General features: G+C 39.0%; 1 protein-coding gene across 1 annotated transcript; it reads right to left on the bottom strand.

Moving 5' to 3' along the window:
- Positions 1–773: 773 nt before the first annotated feature.
- Positions 774–23,320, bottom strand: LOC149281400 (O(6)-methylguanine-induced apoptosis 2-like). Its single transcript, XM_089499352.1, has 8 exons — positions 23,311–23,320; positions 16,527–16,648; positions 9,056–9,157; positions 8,627–8,806; positions 8,372–8,483; positions 7,557–7,725; positions 4,611–4,801; positions 774–847 (listed from the first exon to the last, which is right to left on the bottom strand). Exons 1-8 carry the CDS (start codon positions 23,318–23,320, stop codon positions 774–776), a joined length of 960 nt encoding a protein of 319 aa, XP_089355478.1.
- Positions 23,321–23,678: the final 358 nt, after the last annotated feature.

Here is a 23,678-nt window from a genome sequence, read left to right on the forward strand (position 1 = left end):
AGCCCATCTGCTTTCTTCCTCTTGCGTCCATGCTTCTTGAAAAGCTTGTATATACCCAGCTACCTTCTGGATTCTGTCTAGACACTGTACTGAGACTGTTCACTACAGTGAATAGTGATATACTCAATAAACTAAATTCAAAAGTCATTGCTCTTTGCTGGCCTTTCTGCTTTGTTTGACACTGTTGACCTTTCTCTCTTTGAAACCCTTTACAATCTTGGTCTCTGTGACACTATTCTTTCCTGGTTCTCAGTGTACCTTTCTGATCACACTTTTAGTGTCTCCATTTAAAAATGGGAGCACCTTCTCCTCTTGTTAGACCTGTTTCTGGCTGCCTTTAAAAGAACATAGATGTAATTAGTTATTCAGGCAAATACTATACTCTAACACTTTTCTTACAGGTGGCTTCACACCATCAGTCACGCTCTCGCAGTCACACCATTGCACATTGAAAAAAACATACCACTCTTTCAAATACTGGTCAAAATAATGCATGGGTATTATCAAACATATTAATGCATTCAAGGCATAGCCATGACACATCTCAAACACGCACAGACCACTCAGCTACAGCACACAAAATTACATAAAAATGCAATTAAGTAGCAAGAAATTCGCAAAAGCCAGGAAATTACAGTAAATGTTTTACAAAACAATCTTGGCTCTAAATGTGACCATTGACAAAAAATAACAGAACTTTAGGCACTGTGTGCTTTCAAACAACAGCCGCAGTAATGTCCAAATTTTGGCTGGTTTAGCTGCACATGTTGTCATTACACTGGAATCCATTTCTTGTTGCTGTTGTAGAGAAATGACTGTTTCCCTGGAATCCCTGGACGATAAGAACCTATAACAAAAGAGATTTAGCAACAAGATTACAAAAAAAGATATGTGAATCGTTTATTGTTAATTAAGGTTGCTGACAGTCAATTCTTACAGAAATAAAACTGACCATGTTTATCTTATCTATTATGTAGTCATAAGCACTAAAGCGTTTCCATAGTACCCCATTTTCAACGGTGCCCTATTGAATGCCATTTATTTTTGTAAATAACTTGGTTCTGAAGTGCCCATTGTGTATAACATTCTACAGGCGCGAAAACATTGGACAGTGCCGTTGCTTCATACATATAGGTCAAAGAATCAAAGCTCTGCACAGGGTTGATAGGTGACTTTATATTGTATTCTGCTGGTCCCATAGTATGTATGGGATTGCTGGTAGGCCGAACGATTACAACTTATAAAAATAATAATAATGCATAGACGGTTATAGAAGCAAAGAAGACTCAGATCTTGAGTAATTGGGATGTCGCTCAAATGAAGGTTCAAAGATATTGCTACATATGCACCTACACTATATAGTTATTACATTAACTTAATAAACAGGCCCAAAATATATTCCAACATTAATTTCTGGAAGTTTGGAGTGCTTTATGTGGCAGTAGTAGGAATCATTTATTTGTTTGTGAAATGTTTGTTCCACTAAATGATGTAACAGGAAGTTGGGACACTTAATATAAGAACAGGGTGTGCTTGTTATTTCAGCAAAGGAGTTGCCTGACATCCCACAAAATGACTTTATTAAAAGGTATCTAAAGTAATTTATGCAAAACTTGCAATGTCTCATAACATCTTCAAAATAGGTCACAGAGTCCGACCTATGTATATTTTGGATTCTGTGGTCCATGTTATTTATTGTAATACAAATATAAGGAGTGTATAGAAATTGAGTCTCATGTCAGCTTAGAAAATACTAATAGTTTGATATATGTCTGTTTTATATTCAGAACATCATTGTTTACTACCTCAAATGCTTTATTCAAATACTTCTCAATTTTGTATGCAGGGGCCCTATAGTCCATTATGTGACATGGCTATGGGACCTCTACTGACTAAATTTCGAGTTGGGTCAGGATATGACCTTATATGTTCAGTAGTATGGTAGTTTATCTAGATGTAAGCTTTACCAGACTGTATTTATTAGCTCTCAATCACAAACTCATCATCTATTTTATCAGGAAAGATCTGGGTACATTGTAGGCAAATTACCACCGAAAATGAAATATTCACAGCCCACTCTAATTTCCTTAAATATTTTACTTTTTGTATTTTGCATGTGAAAGTTTTGTATTATCATAAATTTCTCTCCTCTTTGAAGTTCCATGGTCAGAATCAACTAGTTATTAAACCAGGCAGATCTTGTATATCCAGGTAGGAGTTCAGAACTTTTTTGCCAACAAATAGGAGCCAATCACGAAAGTGAAACAGTGGTGGACGTCACATATTTAAGGGATGCTCACCAAAAGTGTACACTTTGGACCATTACAGAGGAAAAATGAAGTTATATTAGTCAAATTGTAATCCAAATGGTAAACACTAGGAACATTTCTCTTCTGGACATTTTTGATTGGATCCAGATGATATGTGCCTAGGAACCTCAAGAAAAAAAGCCCTCACGTTTATAAAAAGGGCTCAACAATGAAGTAAGAAATAATAATATTTGAGTACATAACACAGCCCTGATGGATTGACTTCCACTCAGGAATACCTCATATACCGACAATGTCAATCAAGTATTATGCCACTTGGGCATGTACACTTATTATACTCAAACACAAAAACCTGCCTTCCTCGCCTATTGTGATGCCATATTACTATAGAGAATTACTATATAGGGAATCAAAGTGCACATATGGTAATTTCACCAAAACACTGTTTGTTGTCTTGTAGGTTGTACAAGTGATTGATTTTAATCGTTCTGTAAAAATTTGGTTTCAAATTGTATGACTCTTTTGAGGTAGATACTGTTTCCCCCTCTAGTGAGTCTCACAACCGCCAGGGGTGTTTTAATGGCATATTACACATACAATGTATTATTCTCACATCCAGGTGCACATAGAAAAAACAGTTGGCAGAAGGATGTGGAATAATGTCCATCAAGGGTGGGTCCCGCTAAATTCCTGCCTGCCGGCTAGTTGAAAAAAGTGCCAGGAGGCTTTTTTCTCAAACCGTTTACATCCTGGACACATAATATTGCAGTTCTCCAGCATTTAGTAGTGAAGAAGTTAATCTCTTCTCAGAGATAAAGGCATGGTGGAGTACATTATGTGCCTAAACTGCATTCCTTTACAGATGAGCAATGTTTCTTGAAGGCATTATCACAAAATATCATCGTAACGCCATAAGGCCCCTAGGACTTTTTGCAAATATGCAGCTGTGGAATGTAACACTCTAATAACTTCCCTCTTTGAAGGCATACTTTTATATGTTATATTTAGATTATGTGGATTCATAAAATAAAGTGGGAGGGATTGACTGTCATCCATAATCTTAAAGTATACAGAACATCTTATTGTCTTATTCTAGCAATTTATTGACTCAGAAAATATCTTATCAAAAGTCACCCGAGGTTGTCAAATAGCATGCCTGAAACTTGTTCTGCTCTAGCTCAGTGAACTAGAAAGTAAGATGTATGGCGGGCATATGTCTGGGCCTTTGGGTGATTAATCACATTGGTGAACTTTGGAAATTAGTTTTATATGGCTTCCATGCTACGCTACAATAAAGAACTGGCAGAAAATGGTGTGCTAGTATTTTACCCCCAGACAGCAAATAATATATGATAGATGATGTACCGTATTGGCTCGGATATAGGCCGCCCCCGTATATAGGCCGCACCCTAAAAGTTTGGTGCTTTTTTAAAGAAAAAGTTTTTTTCTTTAAAAAAAGCACCAAAAAAACATGCTGCCACTCTGCCCCCCCCCGAGATATGCTGCCACTGTCCTCCCCCCCCGAGATATGCTACCACTGTCCGTCCCCCCCCCCCGAGATATGCTGCCACTGTCCCCCCCTCCCCGAGATATGCTGCCACTGTCCTCCTCTGCCCCCCGAGATATGCTGCCACTGTCCTCCTCTGCCCCCCGACTTACCGGAGCTGACTCCCGGGTGTCTCGCGAGGCCGGCGGGGGACATCTACGCAATACGCGTATACAACTTCCGGTGCCGGAAAAAACGGAGGTAAAACGCATCGTGCGGTTAGACAACCGCACGATGCGCTTAGACAACCTCCCGTGCCGGCACCCCCCCCGTGGGAAGTGCTGGCAGGGGAGGCTGTCTGAGCGTATCGGGGAGTAGGATGCAGGTCCCCTGCACCGCTGCGGGGGATCTGTATCCTAACCCCGCTGCCTGCCCGGCGCCCGGGACTGCATGTCCCGGGCGTCGGGCGCTAGACCCCGAATATAGGCCGCACCCCCACTTTAAAGACTTAAAGTGGGGGGAAAAAGTGCGGCCTATATCCGAGCCAATATTTAAAAAAAATGTACTGAACATTTTTTATGGAAGTATAATTATCAATCCAATCCAAAATATACATATTTGAATATAAGGTACTGCGTCAGTTACTCTCAATTTTTTAAGCGTCCATGCGATGAAATAAGGGCACCCTGAAAGACAAGATCAACATCCAAGTTCATTTCTGCAAAAGTATGTAATATAGTAATGCATCCTGTAGATGGTGTAAAACTATCTAAAACAAATTGATTCATAAAGAAAAGGTGATTATTTGTCTAATGGTTTTAAGAATACATGTTCTTGTTGGATCATTCACATACCTGGACCAGGAACACCCTCTCCTGACACATCTCCAGCCCATCGACTTGTGTTGGACACAAACACAGCACTGGAGATATGATGTTTGGGAGGTCCTTTGAAGTCCACAATGTCATACTGCCCAGGTCCAGGAATAGGAGGGGATTTGCTAACTGGCACAGCTGGTGCTGAGAAGCATAAATAATGTTTCCTCCTACAATAAAACAGAAATATTTATGATTATGCAGTGTAGTCATGTTAGTTTAAGTCATAAAATAAGTTCTGACACATTGACATGTCAAATACTAATATGCATTGATGTATTGTTTTAGCAAAGTCAGCTACCATTATCACACTACATAACAACAAACTGTTCAATAATAAATGAAAGCAACATACCACCTTTTATGCAACAGCCCTGAAACATGAGGGCTAAGTGGGTGATGTGGTAACCGAAGGATACATTTATACTGACATCTTGTTGCATGTTTACATATTTGAAACTCAAAAAAGCATTTGTTTTGCCACACAAGTGCCATTTATGAAACTACACCAAAAAATGCTAATAAACACAGAATCTAGCCTTTATTTTCTAAGAACAGCAAGCATTAGAAACCAATACCCAATGAATTTCAGCCTATTGATTTATTTAACTCTTCTACAGATAAAAATGTTTGAATTTATTATAAATTATCCATAATCCCTAGTTTAGTTGACTGACACATATAATTATATTTAAAAAAGGGACATTTTAGCCATGTATACCTAATTTGTTGACAATCCTCAACTTATATTTTCTTTTGTTTCCTAACCGTTATTTAAATTTTAGAATAGAACTGACATATGGCAATCTAATTCTATCTAATTCCTAAAACATTTCTTCTTAGGGGATATTTTTCTAGGGAAGCCAAAAACCCCCTCGCCCACCCATAAGGGTATATGTTTCAGTGCCCACCTGCGTAGCTAAAGCCATATTATGTGGCTGCCTACAGGGGCGTAACTAGACGCCTCAGGGCCCGGGTGCTGTTAGCAATCACACTCCTATCATACCAAGTCAGCCAATACACGCTGGTACAGGGTGGCTGTAAGTGATGTGCAGACCCAATACTGCTGGCAGCATCAATACACAAGGGGGGCAGCTAGCCAGGTTTCAGCATGTACTGGCTGACTTGGCATGATAGGAGTGTGATTTCTAACAGCAATCACAGTCCCATCATGCCTAGGTTCCAGCACTTACACATCCATCCAGTAAATGCTGGAACCTAGGCATTATGGGACTGTGATTGCTGTTAGCAATCACACTCCTATCATGCCAAGTCAGCCAGTACATGCTGGTACAGGGTGGCTGTAAGTGCAGACCCCATACTGCTGGCAGCATCACTACACAAGGGGGGCAGCTGGCCAGGTTTCAGCATGTACTGGCTGACTTGGCATGATAGGAGTGTGATTGCTAACAGCAATCACAGTCCCATCATGCCTAGGTTCCAGCACTTACACATCCATGCTATCACACACACACACACACACTCACACTCATTTATTCATATACTCATTCATTCACAGATTAATTCCCTCAATCACGCATACTCATTCAAACACCCTCCCCACCCACCCCCTTACCTGCACTGCAGCTCCTTGATGCCGCTCACAGACTTCAGCAGGGGGCGCGGCCTCCCTCTGCCTTCTCTGCTAAAGCACAGAGGAAGTAGGATGTCACGTGAACTCCGCTTCCTCTGTGCAATCCAGAAGACCCTCCCACAAGTAAGTAGCAGGGCTTGAGGTGCGGCTCACGTAAGATCGGTTGCCCTGGCTGCCGATCTTACGCGGGCCGCCCCTCGAGGTCTCGCGGGCCGCATTTGGCCCGCGGGCCGCATGTTGGACGCCCCTGCCTTATTTAAAAAAAAAACGGAAAAAAGATTTCGGGCGGCCCCTTGGCTTGGGCCCCCCTGCCGCCGGGGCCCGGTCGCAGTCGCGACCCCTGCGACCCCGGTAGTTCCGCCACTGGCTGCCTAAACAGGTACACCACACCAAAACGCTTGCCCAAAAAAGGGGGTGGGAAGTGGTACTTTATTCCCTGGGTGAAATCTTGAAATAAAGATGCTTTTAAGTAATAAAAAATGAACATTCATTGAAAATATTTTCTTTCTTTCAGCAAGAGCTAGCCATGCCAAGACATCTTCAATTATAGCACCACACACAAATACAAGCAATAAAGAAAATAAGCAAAATTATAGGTCATCGCAGACACTGTCAAGTAGATCTACAGAAAAGAGGCTTGCTGGTGGTGAGGGTCTTCACAAAAAAATTATCTGTGAGCCATGCTCTCATGCCATGCAAATAACTGTCCAAATTTAGCCAACATAGTAGTCGTTTATAGGCAGGGCAGCTGTTTACTAAACAGAAATAAGAAGCCTCTTAAGTACTGACAGGTTCAACAGTGTGCATAGACAGCACTAATGCATATTACTTTGGAAATCTTAAGTTGTCTGCCAGCTAGCATATTTTAGGAGAGAGGGTCTTCAGTGTAGCAGACTATACTGACAGTGACCATAGCAGGTGTCTCTTCATCTATAGTGTATTAGTGATTAGAGGTGTTAGCTTTCATGAAGATGAATGAACACTGGAAGATTATGTTGTTCTGGCTGTTGGCTGGCCTTGGGAGGGACAAAGAAGAGTGGTGGCCCTACAGGGGAGATGGATGGGTTAATGAGTAAACATCATTAACACCTAACCATGACATACACCCTTGCTAGACACAACAGGCTGACCCAGCTTGTGGTGGTATTCACAGTAGCGTAAATTTGCCATAAGTAGTACACAAAGTTCTGTAGCATGTTAATCTAAAATAACCAACAGATAAAGTATATCAAGACAATAAGAAAAAAGAACAAAAATAACAAAGCACTGATTGTTTGAGTACTTGGACTACATGGAACCACTGTTGACAGCCCTGGGATGTAATGACTCACTGGAAAGTTTGTCTTTTTTGTGTCTCTGGAACTTTGAATGGATCATAATTTGCAGGCCCTGGATTGCTTGATGTTGCATTTAAAACATTTCTTGATGTCTTAGACTTAAAGCTTGAAACAAGGACCACAGGAGATTCTTTTACTAGTGAATCATTTACTGTATAATGGCCTAAAAAAGAATAAATACACAAAGTTTACATTGATATAGGTTACATTCAAAACACTTTGTGTGTTGATGCAGATATAAAGCTCTATACTGTTGACTGAAACAGTAAATAGGAGGACATAAAATACTTTGACTTGTTTTCTTGAATATAAACTATGATAGTATAAAGACTAGTTTCACAGTATTGATTCTTAAAGCTGGAGACAGTATAGATCTTCATAATGTCAACATCCAGGCACAGTTGCTTTCATTCATTGGGACCACTGGAGCTTTAAAAAAGCAGATATTTCACTTCTTTATGTGTATAAGGGAGATGTGTATAGCTGTACTGGTCCATTAGAATATGGTGTTTCTGGTTGTAGGTGATAACATTTATTGGGCCAGCTTATAAAAAGAGTCAGATAAGCTTTCATCTGGAAAAAGTCCACCAATATCCCTAAAGCTTGAATAACGCTACATCTTTTTCTAAGTTTGCGCAATACAAGGTATCATTTATGACATGTGATGAGTACCTGCAGTTTTGATATTGAGAAGTTATGATAAGTTATATATAATTGTTAAATCATTAATATTAAAAACATGTGTAGGTTAGAATAATGTGCAACTTTATGAATCAATGGGACTTTTGATGGAATGCAATGTAACTTACATGGAGAAGGTCCCTTTAGATGGTTTGACTGTATCAGTTCTCTTTTCGTTTTTGAGACAAAGGCAGCATGTGCTGATACTTTATTATGAGGGTGAGAATAAATTATAGATACCTAAAAAAAGTACACAGGTAAATGTATACTGACAAATAAAAAAAATAGTAGCATACCGTTGTCTTTTTGTGAGATACTATACAATTAAGGGTATTATCATATGAAGCAGTAAGAGAAAGAAACCCATTTGTTTAGGCACTCACATCATATTGATTTGGGGCAGGAGTCTTATTTTTAATGTATTCTACTTGGGTGGTGATAGGCTGGTGGAACATGCTAGAGTTACTTTTGCTAAAATCTTTTTTGGAAAACAAATCATCTCGTAAGTTGTACGTATTGGGAGCCGGGGTGCGGTCAGTCTTAAGGAAGCAACTTCGAGCTGCCTGCAAGAGATAAGAATTGGTCATATAGTATTGCATTGCTTTAAGATCCCTGCTTGTTCATTGATGAGCCCTGCATTGTAAACTCTAAAACAAACTTGAATGTCTACACAGATTGTTGAGAAAGATATTAAATATGTTAGGTTGTCTGTAAACAGTTGTCTCTAAAAGGACTGTGCTGAAAATCATCCCTGGTTTTAGTGCCCAGTTTATCATTTATGGAAAAGACAAATGCATATTATTTCCTCTTACCTTGGATGGGAAACCTCCTGTGCCTTTTTTAGAGAAGGAGACATTGTTGACATCTGATGCTGTCTGACCAATATCGTAGGATCCTGGGCCTGGGTTTTCATTCTAACATTGAGATAAATGGTTGGCTCTGGCATACAGATTTATTATTGACAAGTAAGACGTTATATTGTACTAATGTTAATTTTCCAGTATCCACAGGAAAACCTTAATAACAACGAGCGCCATAAAATTAGGCTACTGTATTTCACTGATCACCCCTTCATATGCAGCTCAATGACACTGCCTACTAATGTGGTAAATTAAAGAAATTCATGAGAGACAGCAAGTACCCTGGATATCTTGTTTGTCTTGTGGAGAGTAGACTCAGAATTGAATATGTTTGCACAACTATAAATTTATTATGAGATATCAGTGTTAGGTTGTGGTGCTGAAGCGCCACAGATTGGTACATAATGGCAACAAGATGTCCCCTCTGCGATCATCTTTACTGCTGAGCTTAGCCTTTTAAAGATATGTGGCCCCCTGGTTTCAATCAAAAATGTGTGAATTTGTAGCAAAGAAAAGAAATTTGGAAATCCTAAAGAATGAAGTACTTCTTGATAGAGCTAGGATACATATTTGACTTTGTTCCCACCTGCCAACACTTGCCAGACTTTTATTTAATGAGGAATGTTGTATCTCATCCCAAAATCACAAACATATGGAACCAACTGGCTACCAGATGGATGGTGCTTTACTGTATAGACCTTTCTTCCCGATCTTTCCAACTTTTTTGCTGCTAAAAAATGTTTTGAGCAAACTGCCGTGATGCCTTTTATAACATCACTTTTTTTTTATTTTTTTATTTTAACATACTTTCATTGTAATGAAAACAAAATACATATTCTATCTTATTTTGCTCGTCAGGTGTCTACTTGAACATCTTTCTTTTTGTATAGTCGTATGTCTCCCCCAGGAGGCCATTTTAGAAAAAACTCCAAAAAATGTGTTTTCTTCTTTCGTATTCTTTTATTCTAGTTTTGCCTTTTAAACTGTCAGCATCTATCTTACGCATATGTTCTGGTAAGAGATGTGCAAGCTAGCCTCTTCAAGCATTGAATGAGCTAAGACAGACTCACCGGAAACACAAGGAACCTTCTGTATGGACAATAATAAAGACTAAAATACTCCATGGAAGGAGAAGTCAGCTCTGGTTTGTCTATCTATAGTTCTGGTGAATTATTTTTTCTTTTCAAAAAATAAAATGTCAGAAGGCAGCAAACACAAAAGATCGTGAATACCTTACTTTTACACAAACCAGCTGAATGTAACATTATTATGTGTGGGCAGAGTTAATGATTCCCTTTTTCCCTCACCCCAGCTGACTCAGATTTCCTCCAGGGCAATTCTGCAAAGAAAACAGGGAGGGATAGGAAACAAAACAGAAGTCAATCTCGCCTCAGATTCTACGTACTGACAGCTTAAGCTTTTAATGAAACTTGGATTCACGTCATTAAGGAGGAAGCTACAATGGTATGTATGAGCAAGGATAGAGAACACCTGTGGTGTTAGTGCTTAAATTTAAACAATAACGCAAAATGCCCAGAACAACTATAAATCTAACAAGAGCCATTGGGAGTACTTAAAGTTTGCAATGATCATAAGGACATATCTCTGTTTGTATAGTGAAAAAAAATAAAGTATCTTTTACTACGGACAGGACCAAATGTTTAAACTAAACATCTCACAAATAACTTGGTATTACAAATAAGCATCACATTTAGTAGACTAAATCCTTGCATTTTCATCCTTTTTCTCCTTTAGAACTGTTATATTCACATTTTAATAAATTGGTCATAGCATGCTGTATATGACTTTTGACCACAATTAGCATAAATGTTTGCTGGTGGTACAAATGCCTAATGTGCTTTATTCTTGAAAAATATTCAGGAATTCACTTGATCTACCACAAAAACTCATGGGTATTACTATTTTTACTAGGTCTGAGATAGCCCAATAATCTGGCCAGTACAAATAAGCTATGATGTACCTCTTACATTCAGGACCCTTGCACTGGCATGCCACTATCCCCATGCAGCTGGCTATTCCCATACCTTTCCAGATGAGTTACCTCTCACGTTCCATATGAAGAGCATTTGTGGACCTCAAGTTTATGAAGCTACCAGGCAAGATCATGAGAGTTGGTCTAAAGTAGGCAGGTGTCCTATAAATGGAATCAGGACTGCAGCTCCTACGGCATTATCATAAGCATTTTAGGCATATGGACTAACAAATTGGGACACCTGACCATTACACAGGGACTTTGATGACATTGCATTCTAAATACACAGGCATTAATATGAAGTTGGTCCCCTCGTTGCAGCTATAACAGCTTCCACTCTTCTCCAAGATTTTGGAGAGTCTCTGTAGGAATTTTTCCCAGTTGCTTTGTACAAAAGACCTTGTTTTGTACCCTGCAACAGTCGTGCTGGGATAGAAAAGGGCCTTCCTTCTACAAAGCTGGAAGCATAGAATTGTCCAAAATGCCTTTTCCTTCACTGAGCCTACCCCAACCCCTGTTTTTTTAATAATTAAGAAGTGTGTCCACATTATTTTTCTCCATATAGTGGTGCACAAAGCAACCTCCATAAAGACATGGTGGTTGGATGAGTTTGGTGTGAAAGAACTTGACTGGTCCACACAGAGGCCTGACCTCAACCTCAACCTCATCAAACCTTTGGGATAAACTGCAACGGATAACTCGAGCTAGGCCTTCTCATCCAATATCAGTGCCTGATCTCACAAATGCTCTACTGGATGAATGGGCAAAAATTCCCACATAAATACATCAAGATCTTGTGGAAAGCCATCCCAGAAGAGTGGAAGCTGTTATAGCTGCAAAGGGGGATGAACTACATAGTAATGCCTGTGTGTTTGGAATGCAGTATCATAAAAGGCGTCCCAATACTTTTGTCCATATAGTGTATGTTTTTATATGTATTAAATTGAAGTATGAAATAAAACATTCTAATTTACAATAAACTTTCTAACATGCTACAAAATAAGTGTATTAAGGTGGACAGAAGTACGTTGGTTTAAATATGGGGATATATGGATAATTAAGGGTATTTTATATTTTTTCTTTAGAACACATAAATCAAGATCATGGACTTTCTAAATCACAAGGTATTTCTATAATAATGTTAAAAAATGTGATTCGACTCTTTTATCACAAGCAGGAAAATGGGAGGGAGCTAAACTTTAGCAAGTTTCAGTATCCCAACGAAAAGGGTTTTTTCACTCATTTTAATTATATCTTAACGCTTTGTGTTAGGATTAAGAGGTTAAAAATAATCAAAAAGACACAGGTACCACCCAAGAAATAAAACCACCACCTACTCAAAATCAGTTCTATTAAAAGCTGAGTAGGTAAATGGTATATAATTACATAAAGCATACATATTGTACCTTTGCCGTGTGTTGATAACATAGCAGCAACCCCTCAGGGCTCAAAACCATTTCATAAGACCAAATAAATACTAAGAAAGGCAACGTCAGATATAGTCATGAGGTGTTGACTCTCCAGTAAAATTTCAATGGCTTGAAATGAAAGATTGATGAACAAGTGTTTTGCAACTTTGAAAAGAGCAAATGGCTTACCGATTGTATTTTGATAGTGTAAAATTTATTTTTAGGAACTAAAAGGCCAGTTCATTCATGATGCGGAAAGGGTTGACAAAGGTTACACTGCAAACTTTTAAAGTACCTGATCCTACGATTAGCATCTATATTATTTAATATGTATATATGAATATCCACTACTTTAGTTTATATACACATTTTGTTTAATTACCTCCACTTGACACTGGTCTTTCAGTAGAAGGTTTTGCAAAAAAAAAAAAAATTGGAACAGCTGTTGTGAGCCATGACTTACCCGCAAACTTCTGAATGACAGAAAGGGTACGAGTCAAGCCAGATGTAACTTATACCAATCAAATCTTCCAACTATGCTTCAACCAGCAATACCGACCAATGCATTTGTGGGAAGTGGGGATCATGGGACAGTTGGTGAGAACCTCGGATGTGTCCTGACTGGCCTCGGGAGATGTAACATCAATGGAGGTCCCCCATCTCATCAACTCTAGTCACCCCCCCCCCCAAACAGGTGTCCTGATCTGGATATCTGAAATGTTAGGGTGTGTGCAATGTGTCACACTGAAAGCTACATAGCAGGTCAACATAATAAGAATGTCGGAGTAGTATGATCCCATTGTTAAAGGACATATCTGCTTTTGTGCTGGGTGATGGGAAGGCCCAGAAGGAGGCCCACTTGGTGCATGGGGTCCCTCTCCTGCAGCAGGGTTATTTGCAGAGAGACACACAGAATCTCTTTATCGAGTATGATCAGTGATCAAAGAGTTCCTCCTACTTTAAAGAATAAGAAGCTCTTGGTGTAGTCACATATTGTAGTCAGTAAGAGTGGAAGCTGCATGGCTGCCTGCTGCTAGGGTTAATCCAATGGTGAAAATTACAACATCAGGACCCCAGCCTGGAAGATGCAGGTACAGGAAAAGAGACTCTGCAGGTAGAAGCTGGGGGGTTTGTTTTTGATGTAAGAGAGGTTTATTCACTAAAAGAAGAGTTGGCAGTGCACTTTAATCTGCATTATAAAGGTCCAACCTTAGTGAGCTTCTTCTACAAGAAGATCTTGGTCCTGTATACTGTATATTTGAATCAATGCAATTTCTTCCAAGTCTCCTCACCCAAGTTATACATTATACAGGACCAGCTCTGCCCTTCTTACTGGAGAAACCTGCACATGTTGTGGGCTTTCATAATTAATAATACAGTGGGGAGTTAGAACCAAACTCTCTTGCCAACTCTTCCTTTAGTGAATAGCATTATGTGTTTGCCTGTGCATGTGTGAATGTATGTGCATTATGCCTACATGTTTCCATCATATACTGTATATTTTTATACTTATGTCTTGCTCAAAAGTAAGCTGTCTGAGGGGCACTGCAGCAAATGCTCCACAGCCCTAGCGTTCTTACTGGTCCATACCTTTCACCTGTCCTGCGACACGTGGCGATCATTCTCCCTCTCTGACACTGCACATCGGGAAAGTACATCACTTCTCCTTGGGCAATGTCAGGATGATTGCTACACTTAGCGGACCTGATTAGATCACCACTCAGTGAGGGAGGTATAGGCCACAAGGAATATACAAGAGGAAGTGGAGGATATATATCCATTAGTGTATGTATATATATATATATATATATATATATATATATATATATATACTAATGGTTCCAGGCTGCTATCATCTCATTGATCCTAAAGAAACCCTTGCTTGATCCAACATCCCCATCAAATTACCATCCGGTTTCCCTTCTACCAGTGGCGGCTGGTGGGTAATTCCAATGGGGGTTCACAATATAAACATTTTGAAAATGAAATGTAAATTTACTACTTAATGTACAGGTTAAAATACATTTCCCTAAATTAACCCTAAAGACCCCATCAACCGTAACTGCCCCTAAATTAACCCTAAACACCCCATCAACCATAACTGCCCCTAAATTAACCCTAAACACCCCATCAACCATAACTGCCCCTAAATTAACCCTAAACATCCCATCAACCATTACTGCCCCTAAATAAACCCTAAATACCCCATTAACCATAACTGCCTCTAAATTAACCCTAAAGACCCCATTAACCATAACTGCCCTAAATTAACCCTAAACACCCCATCAACCATAACGGCCCCTAAATTAACCATAAACACCCCATCAACCATAACTGCCCCTAAATTAACCCCAAAGACCCCATCATTGGCGGGGCCAATCGTTAGAGTGACTGCAGGGATTGCAGTCAGACACGGGGGGGGCGGGGAGACTCCGGGCTGGGCAGGAAGTGTGTTGGCTGGGAGCAGACAGCTGGGAGCTCCTCCTCCTGTTCGCACAGTAAAAGTTTTACTGTGCGAACAGAGATCAAATGGGCAGCTCAGCAGGCACTTTAGCGAGCGTGGCAGCAAATGAGCCAAATAGGGTTTCTTCCTATGGATAGGCATTGGCAGGCTACATCAAGGAACAGGAGGCTTCATGGCACGTGAACCCCAAAGCGCAAAGGGGGAAAAATTGCACAATCCATCAAATTTGAATCTAATTTAGATGAATTTAGATCCATTTTAATTTAGATGAATTTTTGATAAATTTTGCATTTTTTTTTTCCTTTTGCGCTTGGGGGTTCATGTGCGCATGTGCTCCTATGGAGGAGCCTCCACTGCCTTCCAAACTGATGGAACGATTAACAAAATTTCTCTCCACAAACTCAGCATTATTTCACAGCATTCCACCAAGACCGCACTCACTACCTCTCTGTAGCCTTTGACACCCTATACTCTTCTCCATCTAAACCTCTTCAGTTAGACAACTCATATCTTCCTTTGATTTCCAATACCACCTATACGCAGATGACACCCTATCTCCTCTCCCAACCTTTCACCCTCTCTTCTAACTCCCCTCGCTGACTGTCTTTCTGGAATTTTATCATGGATGGCGTTGCATTACCTGAAGTTCAGCATCTCTTAGGCTGAGTTTATGGTAATCTCTCCATCCCCTCTGTGCACAATTCCTGACATCTGTATCACTGTTGACAACTCCACTATCCAACCGACAGACAAAGTTCAAAGTTTGTGATATGCCTTGGTGTCACACTTGCCTCTGCTACATCCAGTCCCCCACAAAATCCTGCCACCTTCATCTAAAAATCATCTTCCAAACTCGTTCATTCCTCACACAAGAAACAACCAAAATACTAATCCACACCCTTGTGATATCCCACCTGGGTTACTGCAACTCCCTACTAACTGGTTTCCCCCTCTCACACCTTTCACATCTCCAATTCCTCCTCAAAACTTCAGCTAGATTGGTCTTTCTTTGTCACTGATCTGCCACTCCTCTGTGCCCCTCATACCTTTCAGACTCAAATTAAAACTCCTGACCTACAGAACCCTTAACAACTTTGCACCCCCATATAGCTCTACCCTCCTATCCAAATATACTCCTTACCGCAATCTTCGTTCCTCTCATGACCGTCTTCTCTCTTTTACCAATCTTATTGCCTCTGGAATTCCTTTCCCCGTTCTGTCAGTTTTACTCCCTCGTATGAAAATTTCAAAAGCTCTCTGAAAACCCACCTCTTCCAAGAAGCATACAACCTTTCCTCATAACACTCTCAGCTAGCCTCATGTCTAAGTCATCCGAGCAACCAACAACCTCGGCAGCTCATCACAAGAGCATGGCCCTCTTCTTCTTTTGTACTAGTTTGTTAATGTTTTTTGATTTGTCCTACCGACAAATAAAGCGTTACAGAATCTGCTAGCGCTATATAAATGAATGTAATTAATATAATGCTAGGTCTGCTAGAAGAAGACTGTTTCTGTACTAACAACTCTGCTAGCAGCAAAGTGGTATGCTGTAATTACCTGATTGAGACTGTAGGCAAATCTCAAGGCCTTCGAGTTGAAACCTCTTTTTTCAACTTCTGGAACAAAAATAGTCTGGTATTTTGTAGGTATTGAGGCAGGGCTGGCGGGTGTCCTGAATCCTTTAAAATAAAAAAGAAATAAACAATAATAAATGCCAGATCTGTTTAACTTTTTTCTCTTAGCATGTTCTGTCTTGTAGGAGCTTTTGTGATGTGTGAAAAAAATACAATTAGCAAATTACAAAGGAGAGCTGGTTTTGCTAACGGTGGGTAAATCTGAAAATTAAATGACCTTTTTTTTTGCATTGTTGGATTGTCAATTAATAATTTAGAGTTGGTACAATAACCTTAACACTTTTCAATCAGACTGCTATTATTTTAAAAATAAAATGTATCTTAACAAAAAAAAAGATGCATATTAAAGTGCTTCATGCATATTAAAGTAATATGTACCATTTAAACATTAAAAAAGCACTAACCTTGGGAAGCAACTTTAGCTACAGACCTGCAGCTTCCCTCCCCCCCATGGTCCTTCACTGGCTTGAAGCAGCCAATCAGTGACAGGAAAATGCTTAATTCAAATCAATGGGCATGCTTTTCATGCAACGGCATGACCCCCCTCCTCACGTGACTTTCACCAAGCCGGTAGTGGACCGGACTAATAAAAAGTATTTAAAAAGCACTGGATCGGACTGGCAATAAGTATATCATATGGCAGGATCTGTGTTTGACCGAACACATCTTCTGCTCGGAGGATAATGGGGGAATTTGCAAGGACAACTACATGAAAAGTTAAAGGCACCTCTCAGCTATCATATGCATTAAAGTGATGGGGAAATGTCCCTACAATGGTTAACCTGGCTACAGATGAAAGCTATGCGATATATTTTCACATGCAACCTGTAACAAGTACTTGATAGGATGTGTCATATTGATCCCAAGGTGGATCACCCAGATTGTGCTGTGGATCTTTAGCAGTTATTGCAATAATTGCCCCACATAATCTAATATTTATGCCTAAATCCCCTTTTTTTGCTGATACAGAAATCCGTTTTCTTTAAAATATATATAAATTATATATACGTACATATAAAAATTACTAATCACTGATGTATGATGTCAATATGATAATGTTTATAGTTTAAATATATACATGTAAAGTTTATATTTAAGTTTCAGTTCATATCAAAGCGAGCTAAACAGCCAGCAACTCCACGTCCTAGTTTTTAATGATTTTCTCTAGAGAACCCTGGAATGGGACAAGTGGGGCAACGCCATACTTTACAGCTGGAATATATCCTGGATAATATCCAGTGTGCAGGGAAACAATAACTTGAAGGGGTGAAACTGAATCCCCCCAGGGGTCTTACATAAATTTATCAGAGTCCAAGGGATTATGAAGCAGATTCTAGGGCATGGATGGCCATTCACAGAACCCAAGTCCTAAGGACATTTGCATTATGGCAGAGGAGACTCAGCCATGAGGTCAGCCCTCATAGTGTATATGGACATCAATGAGTTGAAACCACAACTCTCCTATCAACAGTGACTTTCACGAATAGACTACAAAGACTCTGTTGAGAAGAAGTTCCTCTCTTACTGCTCCGGTTTGTAGGAACATGGTGGATGCTAAGAATGCAGGTTAGCACTGACTTAAACACGGTTTAATCTCCTTTTGTTCCAAAAAAACATTTCATTAATTCACTGACTTTCCCTTCACAGTTACAACACTGAGCTGATTCTTTATGGCTATTCCTACAGAGACCTCCATTAGTCAGAGTGTCCAGCTGGGTGATTAAAAATGAGTCATTCTATTTCTTGCCATACATTGCAAGAAAAGGAGTGAGGGTGTTTGTCAAGTAGATTGGGCTATGGCCACAAAGCTAGAACACATACAAATGACTAATATGGTGCTGCCTGAAAACATTTTATGCAAAAACTAGAACTGTTTCACCTCTTGACGACAATTGATGTGTCACGGAAACGCATCACAGTTTGTGGCAATTGCATAGGTTTAAACTTGCTTAGAAAGCAAACAATTGCTTTCTTTACTCAGGCGCAGTTTCTGCATTGCCTCGATATCAAGGTATTCAGCAACACCCAAAAAAATGTTAGCAGCAGAAACGAGTTTAGGAAGTGATCAACAATCGCCTCCTATGCTCAGCCGATGTTGCTCACATGCCTTGATAACTATATATTCAGCAACATAATAAAAAAAAACAATCAGGGGCCCCGCATGATGGCTCATGAGAGCAATCACAAGCGCCTTAGTGTGGGGCATGCTGCCTCTCACAAGATGACGGTGCCAGGAAAAAGTAAGAGTTCCCTGCAGGTTGATTATAGGTACTGCACTCCACCGTGTAGGTCAAAATCTTAAAAAAAAAAAAAAATTTAAAATAGTTAATAAATAAAAATGTAGTAACATTTAAAAAATACTGTCCCAGTGATATCACCATTACAACATATGGGAAAGCATTCAGTTCTGAAAAAATGTAAAAGAAGTCCGAAAAAGTTTAATTTTAAAAACATGTCCTAGAATTGTTGCTGTAGCTTCACAAAAATCCTGGTACAGAAAGTGTTAAAACTATATAGTTTGATGGAGTACACTGAATTGACCAGCTTCAAAGATGTCCCAAATAACACATGGGGGCAAGATGACCAGATATTAACATTTTAAAATGTGCATGTTCCAAATGTGGCCTTTTATCCCTCATGAAATCCAGCAAACATATGCATGGGGGCATCACTGTACTCAGGAGATGTTGCTAAACAAATAATGGAGTGTTGTTTGGCATATACCAGGAGCTAAATAAGCCAGCTTTAAACATGTCCCAAATAGGATATGGGCACATGACGACCACATGTTAAACTTAAAAAAAAAAAAAGTAAAGCTATTATTAATTATTAATCTATTATACAGTGGTGTGTGTGGGCAGGTTAAAGGGTAATTTCTGTTAATGGCTAGGACGTTCTCTTCATCTGGTTCAGAAGCCATAGACACTATATCAGATGAAAAAGGGTGTTCTTTGTGAACAATCTGAGTCCCAGGCTGTGATCCTGGGCATGGGCAATAGCAAGGAATGTGTGGACCCTTCTGTGTATATCCCTGAAATCACCCAGTTTTCTGCCCAGGAATCAGGAAAATGCAGCTGAATAAACTAAATAGTTTGTACGATGCACAGTTCCTAGCCACTAATCTAGGAAAGCATCGGTCCTGGGATTCAACTGATGCAGTTGAAACAAAGAATTTCTAGTGACCAAGTGTGACCACAATAATATTTTATTTTTAATCTAATACCTTTTTGTTAATTATTTGTGTGCAAGCTGGTTTTCAGACCACAAACCCAGGGAAGGAGAGGTAGCAAGAATGTTGCTAAAAATTGCCCACATCCCAGGAAAGGAAATCTGTTAAAAACCATGTCACATATACAAGAAAAATAGAAAAAGGAGAGACTCTGGTGTAAAGCATTCAAGCTTAAATATACACAAAGTAAAATTAATAAATAAAGCTCCCACCTGAAACCCAGCAAATTCCCATGTATGTCAATGGTTTGAATGGACAAATTGAATTGGTCATGTTCAAAGTTTTCTCAAATAGGGCATAGGCACATGGAAAGAGTTAAAATACCACCATTTGAAACACCCTGGAGTGTTTTGTTTGAATTGGCTTGGTTCAAAGATCTCCCTAGTAGGACTTGGGGGGCAGAATCACCAGATGGTAAAATTCTAAATTGAAAAATCCACTGCTCCTAGCCCAAGCAACCTGACAAACCTTTGCACGGGTGGTATCACTATACTCAAGGGATGTTGCTGAACACATATTGGGGTGTTGTTTGACAGTGATATATACCAGGAGCTATAAATTCATACCTGAAGTACAATGCGTGTTAAAAAACACACCAAAAATTACCTCAAACTTTGACAAAGCCTAGTGGAAGAATTAGTGCACGTAAAGAGTTAAAATACCAGCATGTGAAATATCTTGAGGTGTATAGTTTTCAAAAAGATATGGTTTGATGATGTTAAATCAAATTGGCTGGCTTCAAATGGGCCCAATTAGGACATAGGGGCAGAAGGACCAGATGTCAAAATTCTCAGTTAAATTGAGCATGTCTCAAATGTGTTTTTGTAGCCCCTAAATAACCAGACAAATTCATGCATGGATGGTATCACTGTACTGAGGTGATGTTGCTGAACACATATTACAGTGTTGTTTTGAAGTGACATATACCATGAGCTGTAAATTTATATCTGAATTACAATTTGTGTGAAAACTAAACACAAAATAAATTACTACAAAAAAGTTTGACAAAGGCTGGTAGCAGAATTAGTGCATTGAAAGGGTTGAAATACCTCAGGGTGTGTAGTTTTCAAAAATATATGGTTTATTGGGATAAATTGTATTGGCCGGCTTCAAACTTGTCCCAAATAGTATATGGGGCAGAATGACCAGATTTGAAAAAATGGTTTTGAAATAGCAAAACACTACTTGTACTTATTATTATTTATTGTTTATATAGCACCATCAAATTCCGTAGCGCTGTACAATGGGTAGACAGGACGTAACAAGTAGTAGGTAACATAACAGTTTGACTTACAGAGAAAAAAGGTGAGGAGGGCCCTGCTCAAATGAACTTACAATGTAGTACTTATTGCCCTATAATTTGCAAAAAAAATTTTTAAAAGACAAAACATAAAAAAAGGTATTTCTAAACTCAGGACAAATAGTAGAATCTATTCAGTAAGGTTTTTCATTAGCTTTTGTAGATGAAACATTTTTCAAATGAAAATGGGAAAATGTGCTTTTTTTAAAATTTTTCACCAATATGATCAAACAAATTGTATCTGAAGAAAGTCCTTCTTGTTTTGAAAAAGCAATTTATAACATGTGTGAGTACACTAAATAAGAGAGAAGCAAATTACAGCTAAACACGAGCACCGCACAAGTGTTAAAACAGCCTCAGTCACGAAAGGTACAAAAAAAAAAATAATAGCCTGTTCCTTAAGGGGTTATTGTGTAAATGAAGGTTTCTCTAGTATACAGAATTGTAAAATGGAAGATCCATTTCAGGGATTTTGGTTAGCAACATATCACTGTCAGACATACATGTGGTGTAATGAGTGGCATGATTTTAGTTTAACCGTCTGAGAAAGGGGTATGGAGTTGGAAGGTTGCCCAGGATCAACTATGAAGGTAAATGCCAGACTAAACTGTTTACTTACAAAAATAACAATAACAGGATTTGCATGATTAATGAGAACTCTAAGTGTTACCTGTCTTATGTTTTTCAGAATACATTAGACGATTTCTTCTTAAGTTCTTTATTTGGGAATTAAAATTTCTTGTGTACGGCTCCATCAATTCTTAAAATTGCAAATTAAAAATAATATGGGACACTTGTTTTTCTGTTCAAGCACACTAATGAACTTCAAGAGCCTGAAAGAAAAAAGATTAATCACTAATCAAAAAATAAGTACCTACATAAAAATATGTTTGCCATACATACAATAATAAAAGAAAGTTACTTGTTGCTTCTAGATTCTGTCCCTCTCTATCTCAGTCATTGGAGAAAAAAGTAACTGTGGGATTCAGAAGATGATTTGGGCCTAAGCCACTGTTTATGGTAAAAGTTAAACACAGGCCCCCATGGTGCATAGGGAGCCCAAATCATAGGAAGTGGGTCCTTTTAATGCTATTAATTAAATTTAATTAAATATTTAATCAAATAAATTACTATTTAATTAAACTAAACTAAATTGTATCTAAACATATCATAGGCTCATATTTTTAGCAAGATTTAATTTATTTGCACCATAAAAACCATAAAAAGTGCACATAAGAGATCACTAATTCTACATGTTCAATAACATGTTCCAAAACAAAGTCACTTAGATCATGTGAACCTCAGAAATAAACCTCAGATAAACAACACATGACATATTATACTGTGTCATGATTTATTCAACAAAAATAAAGCCAAAATGGAGAAGCCATGTGTGAAAAGCACGCCTTCAATAGCTTGTAGAACCACCTTTAGCAGCAACAAAAGTAACACATCGTTGTGGATACATTTTGGTCCATTCTTCTTTACAACGGTGCTTCAGTTCATTGAGGTTTGCTGGCAGTTGTTTATGTACAGCTCTCTTAAGGCCTCACCACAGCATTTCAATTGGTTTAAGGTCTGGACTTTGACTGGGCCATTGCAAGAGCCATTCTGTTGTAGATTTGCTGGTGTGCTTAGGATCATAGTCCTGTTGCATGACCCAATTTCAGCCAAGCTTTAGCTGTCGGACAGATGGCCTCGCATGGCTGCCCCTTATGGCTGCCCCCTTATGCACAGAAAAAGAGTAAGAAAGGTTAGCATAACTTTGAATTAAAGGGACAGTATTATTTCCCAGACAGCCTCCCCAAAAATAATGCATATTAAAGTACTTTATGAGTGATTTAATATGCAATCTTTCAAGAAGGACATCATAATTATGTGCACCAAAGTATAATATATTTCAATCATCCTGATCCTTTTCTTAAACAGAAAAAAGCATAATTATCTTAAAAGCAACAATTAAAAGTATGGTATAATTATGTTGCTTTCTGATTTTATGTACCCATTTATTTTATTTTTTTTTAAATAGTCACTAGACTTGTGCACATGGATAATTTTTTTGTTTTGTTTTTGGTCCATTCGCTTTCGGAGAACATATTTTGTTTCCTGTCCTTTCAGTTCGGACAAAATCTGTAGGTTTTTTTTTTTTATTTGTGAACAAAATTTGCCGTCACTCACCTTCATTCATTCTCTAACGCTCTCAATGTCTCCCTACATTCCCCCACTTTTTCTTTTTTCTTTCTTCTCCAGTAATTTGTTTCTGGCTTCAAGAGCATCTGAGGAGCTTCTTGGACTACCTTTCAGGCTATGAGACTTCTTATGTACCCACCAGGGCCTCAAGGTTCAGGCCCTCTTCCCAGGCTTTCTTCCCAGCAACGTATCCGGTCAAAGGTGGGGCCATAGGGTCCAGAGATTACAGGCTGCTTCTCCCCCCTCAAGAGCCCCAGTTGACCAGGAAGACCACCCACAGACCACCAATTGCAGTCTTCCAGAAGTACCATTTGGCCTATGTGCATGGGTTTCAGGCCTTCAACGTGAAAGAAGCT

Source organism: Sceloporus occidentalis, unplaced genomic scaffold (assembly GCF_023333645.1).
Source record: "Sceloporus occidentalis isolate IW3139 unplaced genomic scaffold, rSceOcc1.0.p SCAF_133, whole genome shotgun sequence".
Classification (NCBI taxonomy): domain Eukaryota; kingdom Metazoa; phylum Chordata; class Lepidosauria; order Squamata; family Phrynosomatidae; genus Sceloporus; species Sceloporus occidentalis.